General features: G+C 53.1%; 1 protein-coding gene across 2 annotated transcripts in view; it reads left to right on the top strand.

Moving 5' to 3' along the window:
- LOC123773344 (ankyrin repeat and BTB/POZ domain-containing protein 2) overlaps positions 1–17,167 on the top strand; it is a 198,588-nt gene that overhangs the window by 83,974 nt on the left and 97,447 nt on the right. Inside the window, exon 1 of one of the 2 annotated variants that reach the window (XM_069318139.1) lies at positions 2,163–3,742. The exons of the other annotated variant lie outside the window; for it this stretch is intronic. Coding sequence (XP_069174240.1) covers positions 3,675–3,742 — 68 coding nt within the window. The 5' untranslated portion in view covers positions 2,163–3,674. Of the gene's footprint in view, positions 1–2,162; positions 3,743–17,167 lie in introns of those variants that run through there. 2 annotated transcript variants of the gene reach the window in all.

The following is a 17,167-nucleotide window of genomic DNA, read 5'->3' as shown; positions in this document are numbered from 1 at the left end:
TAAACAACACTGCCATCATTAATGCAGCTCGTCCTCATCAACCAAGGCCAAATGGTTGTTAACCAACCCGCCAAACCCGCTGTTTATAAATGAAACAGTTTGCTCCAAACTCAGCCGTTAAAGGAGTCCACAGTTAACCATTTTCTCAAGTATAAAGTAATATTATTTCACACTAGAATGTGGTGAATACTTAAGCCTAACTTAGCTTATGGTATTAGGTTGTGGTGGTAATTACTGGTGTGTGTGGGCCGCGGGGGAAGTGTATTATAGAAACGGGATTCGAACAGAGGCGATGAGCGAAGCAGTGTTCCCGAAATGTTGGACCCGTGGTGTACTCACCTAGTTGTGTTTGCGAGGGTTGAGCTCTGGCTCTTTGGTCCCGCCTCTCAACCGTCAATCAACTGGTGTACAGGTTCTTGAGCCTACTGGGCTCTATCATATCTACACTTGAAACTGTGTATGGAGTCAGCCTCCACCACATCACTGCCTAATGCATTCCATTTGTGGTGGAGGTCGTGTGTGTGTGAAGGGTTTTGTTGGTCATGAACAGCGGCCTTGGTCAGTGGAGTAACTACCATTTGGCCTGTGTTGATGAGGACAGGGAGCTTTGGACACGACTCATGATTGTTGACGTCCGAACACCTCATGATTTTTGACGTCCGAACACCTCACGATTGTTGACGTCCGAACACCTCACGATTGTTGACGTCCGAACACCTCACGATTGTTGACGTCCGAACACCTCACGATTGTTGACGTCCGAACACCTCACGATTGTTGACGTCCGAACACCTCACGATTGTTGACGTCCGAACACCTCACACACAATCCCTCACTGTCGCGGCCACAAGGCCGTAAATGCTTCACCCGCGTAAGAGTGAATAACCGCATTCATTGTTCGCTTAATATTAACTATATAAATAATACCAGGACCTTAGCACCTCACCTGCCCGTGATTAACCATACGTACAATCTTGAGGTTATCTTGACATGATTTCGGGGCTTTTAGTGTCCCCGCGGCCCGGTCCTCGACCAGGCCTCCACCCCCAGGAAGCAGCCCGTGACAGCTGACTAACACCCAGGTACCTGTTTTACTGCTAGGTAACAGGGGCATAGGGTGAAAGAAACTCTGCCCATTGTTTCTCGCCGGCGCCTGGGATCGAACCCGGGACCACAGGATCACAAGTCCAGCGTGCTGTCCGCTCGACCGACCGGCTCCTCAATGGTTGAGTGGTGCTCGGCCTCGGAGTCCGAGTGCTCGTACTCCAGGCTTGTCACCCTCCAGACCTTCCCTTACACTCGCCTGGAGGTTATCCTTGGCAGCAGCAGCAGGGCCGCTGGCCTCGCTTCCTGCAGGTCGGCGTTCAATCCCGACGGTTCAAGTGGATAGTCCTTCCCTCCATCCTCATACCCCAGTTCCTTGTCCTCATACACCCCCAGGTGTATGAGGATAGGAGGTCTGGGGGAGGCTCTGGGGGTCTCAGGGCGGATGAAGCAGCAGCAGCAGCAACAACAGCAGTAGCAGCAACAGCAGCAGCAGTAGCAACAACAGGCAGGAGCAGCAGCAGCGGCTGCAGCAGCAGTAGCAGCAACAGAGGCAGGAGCAGCAGCAGCGGCTGCAGCAGCAGTAGCAGCAACAGAGGCAGGAGCAGCAGCAGCAGCAGCAACAGAGGCAGGAGCAGCAGCAGCGGCTGCAGCAGCAGTAGCAGCAACAGAGGCAGGAGCAGCAGCAGTAGCAGCAACAGAGGCAGGAGCAGCAGCAGCAGCAGTAGCAGCAACAGAGGCAGGAGCAGCAGCAGCGGCTGCAGCAGCAGTAGCAGCAACAGAGGCAGGAGCAGCAGCAGTAGCAGCAACAGAGGCAGCAGCAGCAGCAGCGGCTGCAGCAGCAGTAGCAGCAACAGAGGCAGGAGCAGCAGCAGTAGCAGCAACAGAGGCAGCAGCAGCAGCAGCAGCAGCAGCAACAGCGGCGGTGGGCATGGGAGAAGCCAGTCAACGTCACACACTGCAGGTCCGCGCCACAAGGTAGCCACCTTGTGAGCTCTGCTCCCACCACCACCACCACCACCACAACCACCGCTACTACCGCTCCCGCTACCACCACCACCACCACAACCACAACCACCGCTACCACCACCACAACCACCGCTCCCGCTACCACCACCACCACCACCACCACAACCACCGCCACAACCACCACACCAAGCTAACCACCGACTGCTCTCAGTGCTGTGTGAGGAAGCAGTCCGGTGTAATTAGTGACAGAGATGGATATAGAAGGAAAAATATTGATGTAGTTCCCAGTGGATGCTGTTGTGTCCTGTGTCTCAGGTAGTGTGGTGCTGGGAGGTCCTGTAGTGTTGGTGCTCGGAGGTCCTGTAGTGTGGTGCTCGGAGGTCCTGTAATATGGTGCTGGGAGGTCCTGTAGTGTGGTGCTGGGAGGTCCTGTAGTGTTGGTGTTGGGAGGTCCTGTAGTGTGGTGCTCGGAGGTCCTGTAATATGGTGCTGGGAGGTCCTGTAGTGTGGTGCTCGGAGGTCCTGTAATATGGTGCTGGGAGGTCCTGTAGTGTGGTGCTCGGAGGTCCTGTAATATGGTGCTGGGAGGTCCTGTAGTGTGGTGCTCGGAGGTCCTGTAGTGTGGAACTTGGTGATCCGGTAACGAGGACGGGTGGAACTTGGTGATCCGGTAACGAGGACGGGTGGAACTTGGTGATCCGGTAACGAGGACGGGTGGAACTTGGTGATCCGGTAACGAGGACGGGTGGAACTTGGTGATCGTGTGGGTAGTGGATGCGACTAACAGGATCAGTCGGGTGTGTGTGGTAGTGTTGCCGCAGCGGGTGTGTGGGCCGCACTTGTCGACAAGCCGCAGGTGTTGACCCTCGCTTGTTGCGGAGACCTGTGTACACCTGTCTGCTGCTGCTGCTGTGGGCGGCTGCGGCGCAGGTTGAGGGAGGTGGGGCAGCCTGTAGCAGGCCAAGTGTCATCACAGCCACCGTCCCCAGCCTGGAGGCCCTCCGGTGACCCTGATGGAGGTGCCGTAGGGACCATGTGTCTACCTGGCGAAGGGAGACCCAACCCCGCCCTCTGCAGGTGTGTAGGGGTGGCCAGCGCACCCCGGGGCGTTCCTCTAGGGTCCTCTAGGGGACCTTTCTCCCCTCCTACTGTCTGACCTTCCGTCTAGCGGCGAGGCAATGACCTGTTGACAGGACCCCAGCGCCCCTCCTCTGCCCTGGCGGCATCCACACAGTGTTTACGACTCTCCTCATAATTTCCTAGACGACTTCAGTGACCTTTACCTTCAGTAAATCAAGTAAAGCGGGTGAAGTGAGTGTGCGGTTACTGTGCAGTGATCATCCAACTGGGAATGTTGCTCACTTGCTACTGTGCACCGCCTCGTAAGTGGTGATCGGTGTATTGTGTACGGTGTTATGTATCGACAGTTGTTATTGAAGGAACTACAGCCTGGAGTATAGGCTTGTGACTGAAGGAACTAGGGGCCTGCCAGTAGGCTTCAGAGCCACACAAAGTAGCTCCTTGTGCGTTGATAGCAATGGCGCCCGGGCTGTCCGAACAGCGCCCTCACCAACAGTAACTTAAGTACCGTGTTGTAAACATGGAAAACTGAATGTCGACACATTTGTGGGTAATCCTCTAGCGACCGTCTAGCAGCAGACATGGATTACAGCAGCTGCGTCTCTGTACTGCACGCCGACGACTTTAAGGATTTTAAGGAATTTACAAGGTAAGGAACCGTGTCTGTTAAGAGCTTTATATGGCTGTTACGCTGGCCGCTGCAGGTCATTAGCCCCGCAGGTGAGGCACTGGAACAGGAGGACCTGTACACTCTTCCTGGAAGTTAATTATGCTTGATAATACTACACGATGGGTTACAGGGGTCTTGTTCTGTTGTATGTGGGGCTTATTGTTGTCTGTTGCTGTAGGTGACTGTGTCCTGTTGTTGCCTGTTGTTGTAGGTGACTGTGAGAGTTGCCTGTTGCTGCAGGGTGACTGTGAGAGTGTTCCTGTTGTTGCCTGTTGTTGTAGGTGACTGTGAGAGTTGCCTGTTGCTGCAGGGTGACTGTGAGAGTTGCCTGTTGCTGCAGGGTGACTGTGAGAGTGTTCCGTTGTTGCCTGTTGCTGCAGGAGACTGTCAGAGGGTCCTGTTGTTGACTGTTGCTGTAGGTGACTGCGAGAGGGTCCTCACCGCGTTAGCATTCCTTGTGTTATATGGTGATCTCTCTCTCGTTATTAATTGTGGGGATAATATTGATGGTGGTTGTGTGTGTGGTGGCAGTGATAGTGATTACTGGCCAGCACAGTAGCTTCAGGTGTATCCACACATTACACACCTGTTATTACACCTGTCATTCTTGTGAGTACACCTGCAAATGGTGGTTGTCAGTAGTGGAATGTTGATGGGGCTTGTGGCGTTAGTGGTGGAGTTGGTTGTGGTTGCTTTTGGTTGTGTATGTGGTGGTGGTGACTGTGGTGGTGTGGGAGATGGTGGTGACTGTGGTGGTAGTGGTGTGGACGGTGGTGGTGGGTGTGAGTGAAGCGGAGATGGAAAGGGAGAGAGAGAAAGAGAGAGAGAGAGAGAGAGAGAGAGAGAGAGAGAGAGAGAGAGAGAGAGAGAGAGTCCACCAGTAATTATATAGTATCCATGATTGGACACAAAATGGATGTGGATTCCTTACCGGAGAGTCAGTTTTTTACACCCTAGAGGACTCCTCCTCCTCCCTTGGCCCGGGGCCATGTGTGTCGCATTGTGCGCCGGGCCATGTGTGTTGCAGGGAGAGAGAGAGAGAGAGAGAGAGAGAGAGAGAGAGAGAGAGAGAGAGAGAGAGAGGGGGGGGGGGGGGAGAGAGAGAGAGGGAGGAAGAGATAACAAGCCAGGCCAGGTAGGCAGGTTATCTGGCCTAGCGCGCCCTGGTTAAGAATCTTGGCTATTTCCTTCGGGTTGTTCTCACACCTCCTCCCCCTCCCCCCCCCGCTCCCCCGACCAGAATGGGGCCACCATACAACCACTCAACCTTAACCTTCACTACAAGAGCCTTCACTACACTACATTCACTACTTCACTACACCCCCATTCCAGAGCCCATTACTCCACCAGGAACATATGCCCTGTACCTATAGGCTTAGAAAACCCTATAGATACATTCTATTCGCCTGGACTGTATGGGTCTCGAACCCTGGACCCCAGGCCGGTGTGGTCGACGCACTATCAACTCGGCTATGAGCAGTCTTAAAACGTAGTCCTATAGATACATAAAGTAATTCTTCCCCGGGCCAACACTTCCACTCTCATGTATATGTGTATAGTCCCTTGTCTGGTGTAATTGTTCTTCTTAAGTGCTCTCTACCTCACATCACCTTGGCTGCCTGGTGTATATGTGTGTGTGTGTGTGTGTATATATATATATATATATATATATATATATATATATATATATATATATATATATATATATATATATATATATATATATATAATATGCAACAATGAGCACAAAAACAGTGATCCAAGTATGCTGAAAATCCACATGTGAAAAATAGAGAATGCTAAACGCGTTTCCGGCTTAATTCGTCTTCATCAGAGCTAGGTAGAATGAAGATGGAAACGACTGATTGATTGATAGAAATTAAGCCATCCCAAGAGGTGGCACGGGCATGAATAGCCCGTAAGTGGTACAATTTTTTTGTTCAGTAAATCTATTCAGTGTTCTGAGGTCGCTTTTAATCGTCAGGCTGCTATCGCGGGGGGAGGGGGGGGGGGGGTGGGGGTAGGGGATACTGCTTGACAGTCTTTATGAGGGTCTCCAACTGCTGGACACCTTTTTTGACCAGAAGAGTGTCAGTGTTGATGGCTTCAGGGTGGTTACTGCAAGATTCAGGAACTCTTAAAGCTTTTCTAAGGTCACTGGTTGCTACACATTCCAGAAGATAGTGAAGTAGTGGCTTTTCTGTGACAGTTTGGCAGAAGATGCACTCTCTCTGTCGGGGTTCACCAATCTCCCAGTTGCATCTGTAACCTAGACGTAGTCTATATAACCTAACTGCTATTTCCATGTGGATTGCTTTTGGGATATTTAACCTTTGTAATTTGGTTGCCTGAAGTTACCATGTTGCAGATGGTGAACCTTCAGTTATTCTCTGGTGCAGGTCGGCTTTGTTGAGATGTGAGAGTTTTTTGGTGATGGTGTTTTTATGTTCTCTAGGCTGGGTTGAATTGTTTTATGTATCACTGGATGACGAGTTGCCATTTTAGCAATTTCATCGGCTTTCTCATTTAATGGGATTCCAAAAATGGGATGGGATCCAGTTTAGGGTTGAGTCCTTTGCCTTTAGCGACTGCTCCAAGATACAAAATGGTGGTAATTATTTCCACGTTATCTTTCCACTGTTTTTGTCCTAATATTTGAAATGCAGCTTTTGAGTCTGTGTGTATGATTGCATTTTGAGTGTTTTGTGCAATCACATATGCGAATGCCTGTTGTATGGCAAACAGCTCAGTTTGGGTTGATGATACTAGTCCTCCCAGTCTCCAATATGCCTGTATGCTGGCCGTGCAAAGAGCAGCGCCAGCACTCTCATATTCTGTGTCCACCGATCCGTCTGTGAAGATGTGGGTGGCTCCTGCTACTGCTATGCTATACATTTGCTCTTCTATTATGCGCCTTAGGATTGTCGGATCATAGGCAGCCTTTTTCATTGGGAGACTTTCTATTACTATTTTGAAGGTAGGCTCCTCCCACGGTGGGGAACAGGTGTAATTTGGGTGTGGTTGATCACCCTCTTTATCAAGAATCCTGCTTTTTAAATGTAGTCTGTTTAGGACATTTCCTGCTCTGGCAGCCCAAGAGTTTCCATTGTTTTGGCCAAGTCCAACCACCAAGGCCTGCCGTACTGGGATTGGATCAGGAGAAATAATTATCTTACTGATAATTGTAGCTGTTCTTTGTGATATTCTTTCTTGTAGAGAGGACAAACCCGTCTCCAGTCTAAGAGTTTCAAGCCTGGTCCACATGGGGGCTCCCAGTGCAGCTCTCATAGCATTGTTTTGGGCAACTTCAAGCTTTTTCCACTGTTGTTGTGACAGACTTGAGTGGAGGTGCGCCATAGTGGATCACTGATCTGACTGCCTGTACATAGTGTGTGCGAAGGACTTGCAGATTGGCCCCTCCAGAGAGGGAGGTTAGCGACCTCCCTCTCTGGCTGGAGGAGCCAGATGGAGCCAAGATGGAAACCTTGTTGGTCAGACCCTATACCCGCCAGGGCAAATCACCTCACCACCAGGAAAAGGTGAAGGAAAGGAAATATAAGAAAGAAGGTAACTACAGAAGGCCCATTGGCCGATGCTCCCATACGAGGCAGCTCCTATTAATATCCGAACTGGAAGATACATACAGGTGCCAAACAGGTTAAATGGATGCTATATTGTATTGATGTGCTATATTGTATTGATGTGCTATATTGTATTGATGTGCTATATTGTATTGATGTGCTATACCATGTGATATATACAAGCCCTGGTATGGACAAGTCAGATCCCCCCATATAAGCCTCGGTATGAATCACTCAATCACGAGCTTCCATCTCCCAAGTCCGAGTGGTAACTTGAGGTGCCCACCCGTTCTCACGGAGGAATTGCTCTGTGCATGATACGCTCTTCAATGTCAACAACTCCGCTATGAAAGATGTACAGGTTTCGTCAGTAGACGAGTGAATGCTTCATGAATCGTGGTCCGTGTGTAGTGGTCGGTGGTTACGTTGTCCATCATGTAGACGAGGGGATGTTGTACTAGTGTTCACAAGACGGGTGTACCATGTGTGTGATTAGTGTAATTACCTAAGTCTAGTTACAGGATGAGAGCTACGCTCGTGGTGTCCCGTCTTCCCAGCACTCTTTGTCATATAACGCTTTGAAACCTAGGTGTTGTCACGTTCCTGATCACTCAACGACCAGGTGGACACACACACACACACATGTACACGAGAGACACTGACAGACATATACACAGACAGCGTGAGACTGATAGACAGAGACAGAGAGCGAGAGACAGACAGACAGAGAGCGAGAGACAGTAAGGAGTGCTGGCTCATCTTGGCGGCCACCATTACAATGGTGACGAGGTGGAGGTGACCCCAACACGACAGTGGGTCGTGATCCCTCACACTCCTCTCCCTCCCTCCCTCCCTCCACCACTCCCTCCATCACTCCCTCCACCACTCCCTCCACCTCTCCCTCCACCACTCCCTCCCCCACTCCCCCCACCACTCCCTCCACCACTCCCTCCACCACTCCCCCCTCCACTCCCTCCACCACTCCCTCCCCCCCTCCACCACTCCACCACTCCCTCCACCACTCCCTCCCCCCCTCCACCACTCCACCACTCCCTCCACCACTCCCCCACACACCAAGACACTACCTGGGCCGCGCCTCAAGGCCACTCACGAGCCCGAGACAAGAGAGGTTATACCCGCCAATAATACAAACATCAAACATAAAATATTCAGAATCAACCATTGTAAGGGACACGTTTAGTGCATCGCCAGGGTGAGAGCGGCATGTGGGGGGGGGGGTTGTGGGGGTGTTGTGGTGGGGGGGGTTGTGGGGGTTGTGGGGGGGGGGGGTGTTGTGGGGGCAACACCACACAGCCCCACCATCAACTCTCACACCCCCAGCAACACCACACACACACCCAGCAACACCACACACACCCCCAGCAACACCACACACACACCCAGCAACACCACACACACACCCAGCAACACCACACACCCCCAGCAACACCACACACACACCCAGCAACACCACACTCCCCCAGCAACACCACACACCCCCCCAGCAACACCACACACACCCAGCAACACCACACTCCCCCAGCAACACCACACACCCCCAGCAACACCACACACACCCAGCAACACCACACTCCCCCAGCAACACCACACACGATGCTCGAACAACTGGACATATAATTACACAATCCAGCGTGCGGGGGATGCACCAAACTGTTATTATACGCCTGAGGACAATGTCGATGATCGCTCTAGTATTACCTGTAATTACCAAATTACCTGTAATTAATGCAGGTGAGGTGTTAATGGGGGTGTTTACGGGGGCAAGCTAAAGAGTCGTGGTGTACCTTACTACACACCTTTATCCACTCTTGTTGTGGTCACGGGTTTACTGTATCTATCTATCTGTATCTTACTGTATCTATCTCTGTTTATATCTCCCTCCGTTATCGCCAGTTGCCATATGTCTCACATTCGCTGAGGAGGAGCCCAAGACGTCATATATACACACAACACCATCTGGCAACACCTCCTTGAGGGCGGTGTTGCCATCTTCCGTCACTCTGGTTTTGTTTTTCTCCTGTCACTCGTAAGGGGGACATTTTTGGTTAATGTTTCTGTGCGTCTTGGGAGCGTTGAGTGACGCAAATTAGTGACGCAACTCTCTCTCTCTCACTCTCCCCCGCCTCCTACCTGTTGGTTCTTTGCGTCAAGTATTGAATGGTGTGTTGGTCTGTCTGTCCGTCTATTGCCGTTATCTTCTAAGTCACTGCCGTTATCTTATCGTGGTCTGACACTGTCTTGTGCTCCGGTGCCGACTGTATGTCGTTATGACAAGGATCCGGGCTCCCGGTTGGACCCGCTTAAATCAGGGTCGTGGTTCACGATCATCGTGTAATTATCTATGTAGACGCTAGAGGAGGGGGGGGGGGGTGTCATAGTTTCCCTTGTCAGGGGGATAGAAAGGTTGCTTTCAGTCTTCTCGAGGGCCACCCCCGTAGAGCAACGGTGTCACCCCCGTAGACCAAATGTGTCATCCCCGTAGAGCAACGGTGTCACCCCCGTAGAGCAACGGTGTCACCCCCGCAGAGCAACGGTGTCACCCCCGTAGAGCAACGGTGTCACCCCCGTAGACCAACGGTGTCACCCCCGTAGACCAACGGAGTCACCCCCGTAGACCAACGGTGTCACCCCCGTAGACCAACGGAGTCACTCCCGTAGACCAACGGTGTCACCCCCGTAGACAAACGGTGTCACCCCCGTAGAGCAACGGTGTCACCCCCGTAGAGCAACGGTGTCACCCCCGTAGAGCAACGGTGTCACCCCCGTAGACCAACGGTGTCACCCCTGTAGACCAACGGTGTCACCCCCGTAGACCAACGGTGTCACCCCGTAGACCAACGGTGTCACCCCCGTAGACCAACGGTGTCACCCCCGTAGACCAACGGTGTCACCCCCGTAGACCAACGGTGTCACCCCCGTAGACCAACGGTGTCACCCCCGTAGACCAACGGTGTCACCCCCGTAGACCAACGGTGTCACCCCCGTAGACCAACGGTGTCACCCCCGTAGACCAACGGTGTCACCCCCGTAGACCAACGGTGTCACCCCCGTAGACCAACGGTGTCACCCCCGTAGACCAACGGTGTCACCCCCGTAGACCAACGGTGTCACCCCCGTAGACCAACGGTGTCACCCCCGTAGACCAACGGTGTCACCCCCGTAGACCAACGGTGTCACCCCCGTAGACCAACGGTGTCACCCCCGTAGACCAACGGTGTCACCCCCGTAGAGCAACGGTGTCACCCCCGTAGACCAACGGTGTCACCCCCGTAGAGCAACGGTGTCACCCCCGTAGACCAACGGTGTCACCCCCGTAGACCAACGGTGTCACCCCCGTAGACCTACGGTGTCACCCCCGTAGACCAACGGTGTCACCCCCGTAGACCAACGGTGTCACCCCCGTAGACCAACGGTGTCACCCCCGTAGACCTACGGTGTCACCCCCGTAGACCAACGGTGTCACCCCCGTAGACCAACGGTGTCACCCCCGTAGACCAACGGTGTCACCCCCGTAGAGCAACGGTGTCACCCCCGTAGAGCAACGGTGTCACCCCCGTAGACCAACGGTGTCACCCCCGTAGACCAACGGTGTCACCCCCGTCGACCAACGGTGTCACCCCCGTAGACCAACGGTGTCACCCCCATAGACCAACGGTGTCACCCCCGTCGACCAACGGTGTCACCCCCGTAGACCAACGGTGTCACCCCCATAGACCAACGGTGTCACCCCCGTAGAGCAACGGTGTCACCCCCGTAGACCAACGGTGTCACCCCCGTAGAGCAACGGTGTCACCCCCGTAGACCAACGGTGTCACCCCCGTAGACCAACGGTGTCACCCCCGTAGACCAACGGTGTCACCCCCGTAGACCAACGGTGTCACCCCCGTAGACCAACGGTGTCACCCCCGTAGAGCAACGGTGTCACCCCCGTAGAGCAACGGTGTCACCCCCGTAGAGCAACGGTGTCACCCCCGTAGACCAACGGTGTCACCCCCGTAGACCAACGGTGTCACCCCCGTAGACCAACGGTGTCACCCCCGTAGACCAACGGTGTCACCCCCGTAGACCAACGGTGTCACCCCCGTAGACCAACGGTGTCACCCCCGTAGACCAACGGTGTCACCCCCGTAGACCAACGGTGTCACCCCCGTAGAGCAACGGTGTCACCCCCGTAGACCAACGGTGTCACCCCCGTAGACCAACGGTGTCACCCCCGTAGACCAACGGTGTCACCCCCGTAGACCAACGGTGTCACCCCCGTAGACCAACGGTGTCACCCCCGTAGACCAACGGTGTCACCCCCGTAGACCAACGGTGTCACCCCCGCAGAGCAACGGTGTCACCCCCGTAGACCAACGGTGTCACCCCCGTAGACCAACGGTGTCACCCCCGTAGACCAACGGTGTCACCCCCGTAGACCAACGGTGTCACCCCCGTAGACCAACGGAGTCACCCCCGTAGACCAACGGAGTCACCCCCGTAGACCAACGGTGTCACCCCCGTAGACCAACGGTGTCACCCCCGTAGACCAACGGTGTCACCCCCGTAGACCAACGGTGTCACCCCCGTAGACCAACGGTGTCACCCCCGTAGACCAACGGTGTCACCCCCGTAGACCAACGGTGTCACCCCCGTAGACCAACGGTGTCACCCCCGTAGACCAACGGTGTCACCCCCGTAGACCAACGGTGTCACCCCCGTAGACCAACGGTGTCACCCCCGTAGACCACCTTCGCAAGCATAAACCCAAAACTAATAAAAGCTAATAACCCTGGATTACAGTAGAAACAGAGGGGGCGGGGGACATGATCGTAACATACAAAATACTGAGGACAGCCTCTTTAAAGTGAGAGAAAGTAAGACAAGAGGACACAAGTGGATCTATATAGCACTTGGAAGGGATGATGATAAGGATTGAGACGGAGGGAGAAATGGTGCCCAACCACTTGGTGGACGGTCGGGGATTGAACGCCGACCTGCAGAAGCGAGTCGGTGGCTGTACCGTCACAAGAAATGGTGGTAGTGTGTTAGAATGGTGGTAGAATAGTTAGGTTATAACGACACAGGTAGAACCACCAATATTACCACTACCACCACTACTACTAACACCACCCCCACTACCACTACCATTACTACCACCATAGGAAGAGGGGGGGCTGAGTGTGCACGTCAGAGGGGGGAGGGGGCTGGTGGTGGAGTTGCATTGTAAGTGCCCAGACCACGGGGTCATTGTCCCCCCCCACACTTGTGTGGCCACCTGTGGTGGTGGTGGTGGGTGGTGGTGGTGGGTGGTGGTGGTGGTGGGTGGTGGTGGTGGTGGGTGGTGGTGGTGGGTGGTGGTGGTGGTGGTGGTGGTGGGTGGTGGTGGTGGTGGTGGTGGTGGGTGGTGGTGGTGGTGGTGGTGGTGGGTGGTGGTGGTGGTGGGTGGTGGTGGTGGTGGTGGTGGTGGTGGTGGTGGTGGCTGGGTGGTGGTGGTGGGTGACCTACTTGCTACCTCTAGATAATGCTGATTCACGGTATTACCACCCATGCACCCATTGGGTGTCGTCCCACACTCCCCCTTGTCCTCCCACGGGAAGGTGGGCAGAGTACCCACATGAGCCACCGGGACGTTAGAAAGAACTTTTTTCAGTGTCAGAGTAGTTAACAGGTGGAATGCACTAGGCAGTGATGTGGTGGAGGCTGACTCCACACACAGTTTCAAGTGTAGATATGATAGAGCCCAATAGGCTCTATCCCCTCCCAGCGAGTATAAGAAATATTGCCGGAACAACCGTGGACATCTTCAAGAGGAAACTAGATTGTTTCCTCCAAGGAGTGCCGGACCAACCGGACTGTGGTGGGTATGTGGGCCTGCGGGCTGCTCCAAGCAACAGCCTGGTGGACCAAACTCTCACAAGTCAAGCCTGGCCTCGGGCCGGGCTTGGGGAGTAGAACAACTCAAAGAACCCCATCAACCAGGTATCAACCAGGCTCAGGGGACCTGTACACCTGTTGATTGACGGTTGAGAGGCGGGACCAAAGAGCCAGAGCTCAACCCCCCCCCACCCCCCGCAAGCACAATTAGGTGAGTACACACACACACTCTGTGTCCAGATGAGAGAGGGAAGGGGGAGGGGGGAGGGGGGGAGGGGGGAGGGGAGGTAGGGGTAGGAGGCGGGGTGCACCTGATCTCGACCAGAGGTCACCTGCCCGACCACGCCACCTCACTTCCTTCACTCTCACACCCAGCCAGAGAGAGAGGGAGAGAGAGGGAGAGAGAGGGAGAGAGAGAGAGGGAGGGGGGAGGGAGGGGGGAGGGAGAAGAGAGGAGAAGGACGTACACAGACAGGGGGGGGGGAAGGAGGAGGGAGAAGAGAGGAGGAGGACGTACACAGACACAGAGAGGAAGGGAAAAGCGGAAGCGGAAAGTGTCAAAAGATTCCGACGTAAAGCAAATATAATGTTGTGTGAAATGAAGGATAATTGTGAAGGAGGATATGAGGAGGAAGTGTGGGAGAGACGGAGAGGAAGGAGAGGGAGGGGGGGTACTTACCTGTCACTTCCTCCGGGGCCGTGAGCTCTAGCTCTGTGTCCCGCCTACTGCCCTTGCTGTTAACCTTTGAATTCTCTGTCAAATCTGGCTTTAAAAGATGGGAATTTACGTGGCTTCCACAACTTGTACTCACCTAGTTGTGTTTGCGGGGGTTGAGCTCTGGCTCTTTGGTCCCGCCTCTCAACCGTCAATCAACAGGTGTACAGATTCCTGAGCCTACTGGGCTCTGTCATATCTACACTTGAAACTGTGTATGGAGTCAGCCTCCACCACCACCTTGTGGTGGTGGCTGGAGGAGGATACACCTTGTGTATTCCACTTGTTGAATACCGGTCGGGAGCCGGTCGACCGAGCGGACAGCACACTGGACTTGTGATCCTGTGGTCTCGGGTTCGATCCCGGGCGCCGGCGAGAAACAATGGGCTGAGTTTCACCCTATGCCCCTGTTACCTAGCAGTAAAATAGGTACCTGGGTGTTAGTCAGCTGTCACGGGCTGCTTCCTGGGGGTGGAGGCCTGATCAAGGACCGGGCCGCGGGGACACTAAAGCCCCGAAATCATCTCAAGATAACCTCAAGATAACCACCCGTACAGGCTTCGACTCTTTCCTTCTCTTCGGCTCATTTGTATTCCAGCTTCCACCTGAGTCCTCTTATCCTATTTTGTCTCAAGATACAGAGGCTCAAATTGACAGCCTTGTATATTCCCCTCAGTAATGTATACTGTGTATGGCGTGATCATGTCTCCTCTATATCGTCTGTCCTCCAGAGCAGGAGAGATTGCTCACATATAAGAAAGACATAAAGCATATTCAGCACACATTTCTGGAGTGCCAGTCAATCTTGCCATGATTTAGGTCCCCGATGACCAGCAGTTTAGCTCTCACGCTGTGTGCAGAATGCCTCTGTTATTCAGCTATGCATGAATTGTATGAAGACAATCACTCACGCCAGAATGCCTCTGTTATTCAGCTATGCATGTATTGTATGAAGACAATCACTCACGCCACAATGAACACATCACAAAAAAGCCACTCCACAAATTAAGATTAATAAATAACAATTAAAGATAAAATTCCTACACATAAAAATGGAATATAAAATCTCTTATTAATGTAAGGCCATCCTGCTCCTGCTCCTGCTCCTCCAAGCTTCCTGTTCCTGCTCCTCCTGCTCCAGCTGCTCCTCCAAGCCTCCTGCTTCTGCTCCTCCTGCTCCTGCTGCTCCAGCTGCTCCTACTGCTCCTCCAAGCCTTCTGCTCCTGTTCCTCCTGCTGCTCCTTCTGCTGCTCCTCCAAGCCTCCTCCTGCTGCTCCTCCAAGCCTTCTGCTCCTGTTCCTCCTCCTGCTGCTGCTCCTGCTGCTCCTCCTGCTGCTCCTCCTGCTGCTCCTCCTGCTGCTGCTCCAGCTGCTCGTGCTGCTCCTCCAAGCCTTCTGCTCCTGCTCCTCCTGCTGCTCCTCCAAGCCTTCTGCTCCTGCTGCTCCTCCAAGCCTTCTGCTCCTGTTCCTCCAAGCCTCCTCCTGCTGCTCCTCGAAGTCTCCTGCTGTTCCTCCAAGCCTGGCGCTGCTGGTAATTCATCATAGGGTCAGACTGGGACGTCAAAACAAACAGAAACTGTTATTTATGAGGTTGTGTGGGGCGAGCATGTGGAGTGTGTGGGGCGAGCATGTGGAGTGTGTGGGGCGAGCATGTGGAGTGTGTGGGGCGAGCATGTGGAGTGTGTGGGGCGAGCATGTGGAGTGTGTGGGGCGAGCATGTGGAGTGTGTGGGGCGAGCATGTGGAGTGTGTGGGGCGAGCATGTGGAGTGTGTGGGGCGAGCATGTGGAGTGTGTGGGGCGAGCATGTGGAGTGTGCGGTGCGAGCATGTGGAGTGTGTGGGGCGAGCATGTGGAGTGTGTGGGGCGAGCATGTGGAGTGTGTGGGGCGAGCATGTGGAGTGTGTGGGGCGAGCATGTGGAGTGTGTGGGGCGAGCATGTGGAGTGTGCGGTGCGAGCATGTGGAGTGTGTGGGGCGAGCATGTGGAGTGTGTGGGGCGAGCATGTGGAGTGTGCGGTGCGAGCATGTGGAGTGTGCGGTGCGAGCATGTGGAGTGTGCGGTGCGAGCATGTGGAGTGTGTGGGGCGAGCATGTGGAGTGTGCGGTGCGAGCATGTGGAGTGTGTGGGGCGAGCATGTGGAGTGTGTGGGGCGAGCATGTGGAGTGTGTGGGGCGAGCATGTGGAGTGTGCGGTGCGAGCATGTGGAGTGTGCGGTGCGAGCATGTGGAGTGTGTGGGGCGAGCATGTGGAGTGTGTGGGGCGAGCATGTGGAGTGTGTGGGGCGAGCATGTGGAGTGTGTGGGGCGAGCATGTGGAGTGTGCGGTGGTGGCCTCATGTTAACTGTCGCCCCCCGCCACACATGAAGCACTTCCCGCCCGACCACACGCACAAACAACTCTATATTAAACAACTCAACACAACTGAGATGACTCTCGTTTCCAGATAATAATATATATAATACCAATAATGATAAGTAAAGCAGATGGTAAATTGCTTGTTGTTCTCATTAATAAGTGTAATAATTCCCAGGACCACATACAAAGTATAGCTAAAGAGAAGTCTAAAACATTTGGTATTCTTTCTGCATTCAGATATTATGTACCTCGCCCTGCCCTGCTGACGCTCTATTACTCTCTCTCTTGTCTATCCTTATCTCAACTATGGTATCTGTACTTGGGGTTCTACCACCCAAGATTATCTGTGTCCTCTAATTACTCAACTCAAATCAGCAATTAGGACAACAAACCCAAGCCCCAGACAGTCGCTGCACGTCCTCTCAAGTGTACTCTATATATATATATATATATATATATATATATATATATATATATATATATATATATATATATATATATATATATATATATATATATATATATATATATAATCAAACTCTGAACTGTAATCCTGACCTTGAACGCTTCCTAGAGTGTTGTAACAGAACTCATGGGCACCACACTAGATACAAATATATATCTGATAGTCCGAGAATGCGACTTAACCAAACTAGAAATGCTCTGTAAATGCAGGGTCGGAATCCCATATGGGCGAATATGGACGTAATTTGAAAATGAAAAAAAAAATGAATATAAATTTTGGATTTTTTTTTCAACAACAGTAAGTTAAGGGTCCGCTGATAGATTAGGTGGGCAGGAAATTCTCATAAAGTTTCAAAACGTTATGAAAAACGTTAATGAAAAGAATCCTCTTCTAACCTTACCGAGTAAGCC

This window comes from Procambarus clarkii, chromosome 89 (assembly GCF_040958095.1).
Source record: "Procambarus clarkii isolate CNS0578487 chromosome 89, FALCON_Pclarkii_2.0, whole genome shotgun sequence".
NCBI lineage: Eukaryota > Metazoa > Arthropoda > Malacostraca > Decapoda > Cambaridae > Procambarus > Procambarus clarkii.
The sequence above is the reverse complement of the archived record's forward strand: the minus strand, read 5'-3'. Positions and strand labels throughout refer to the sequence as shown.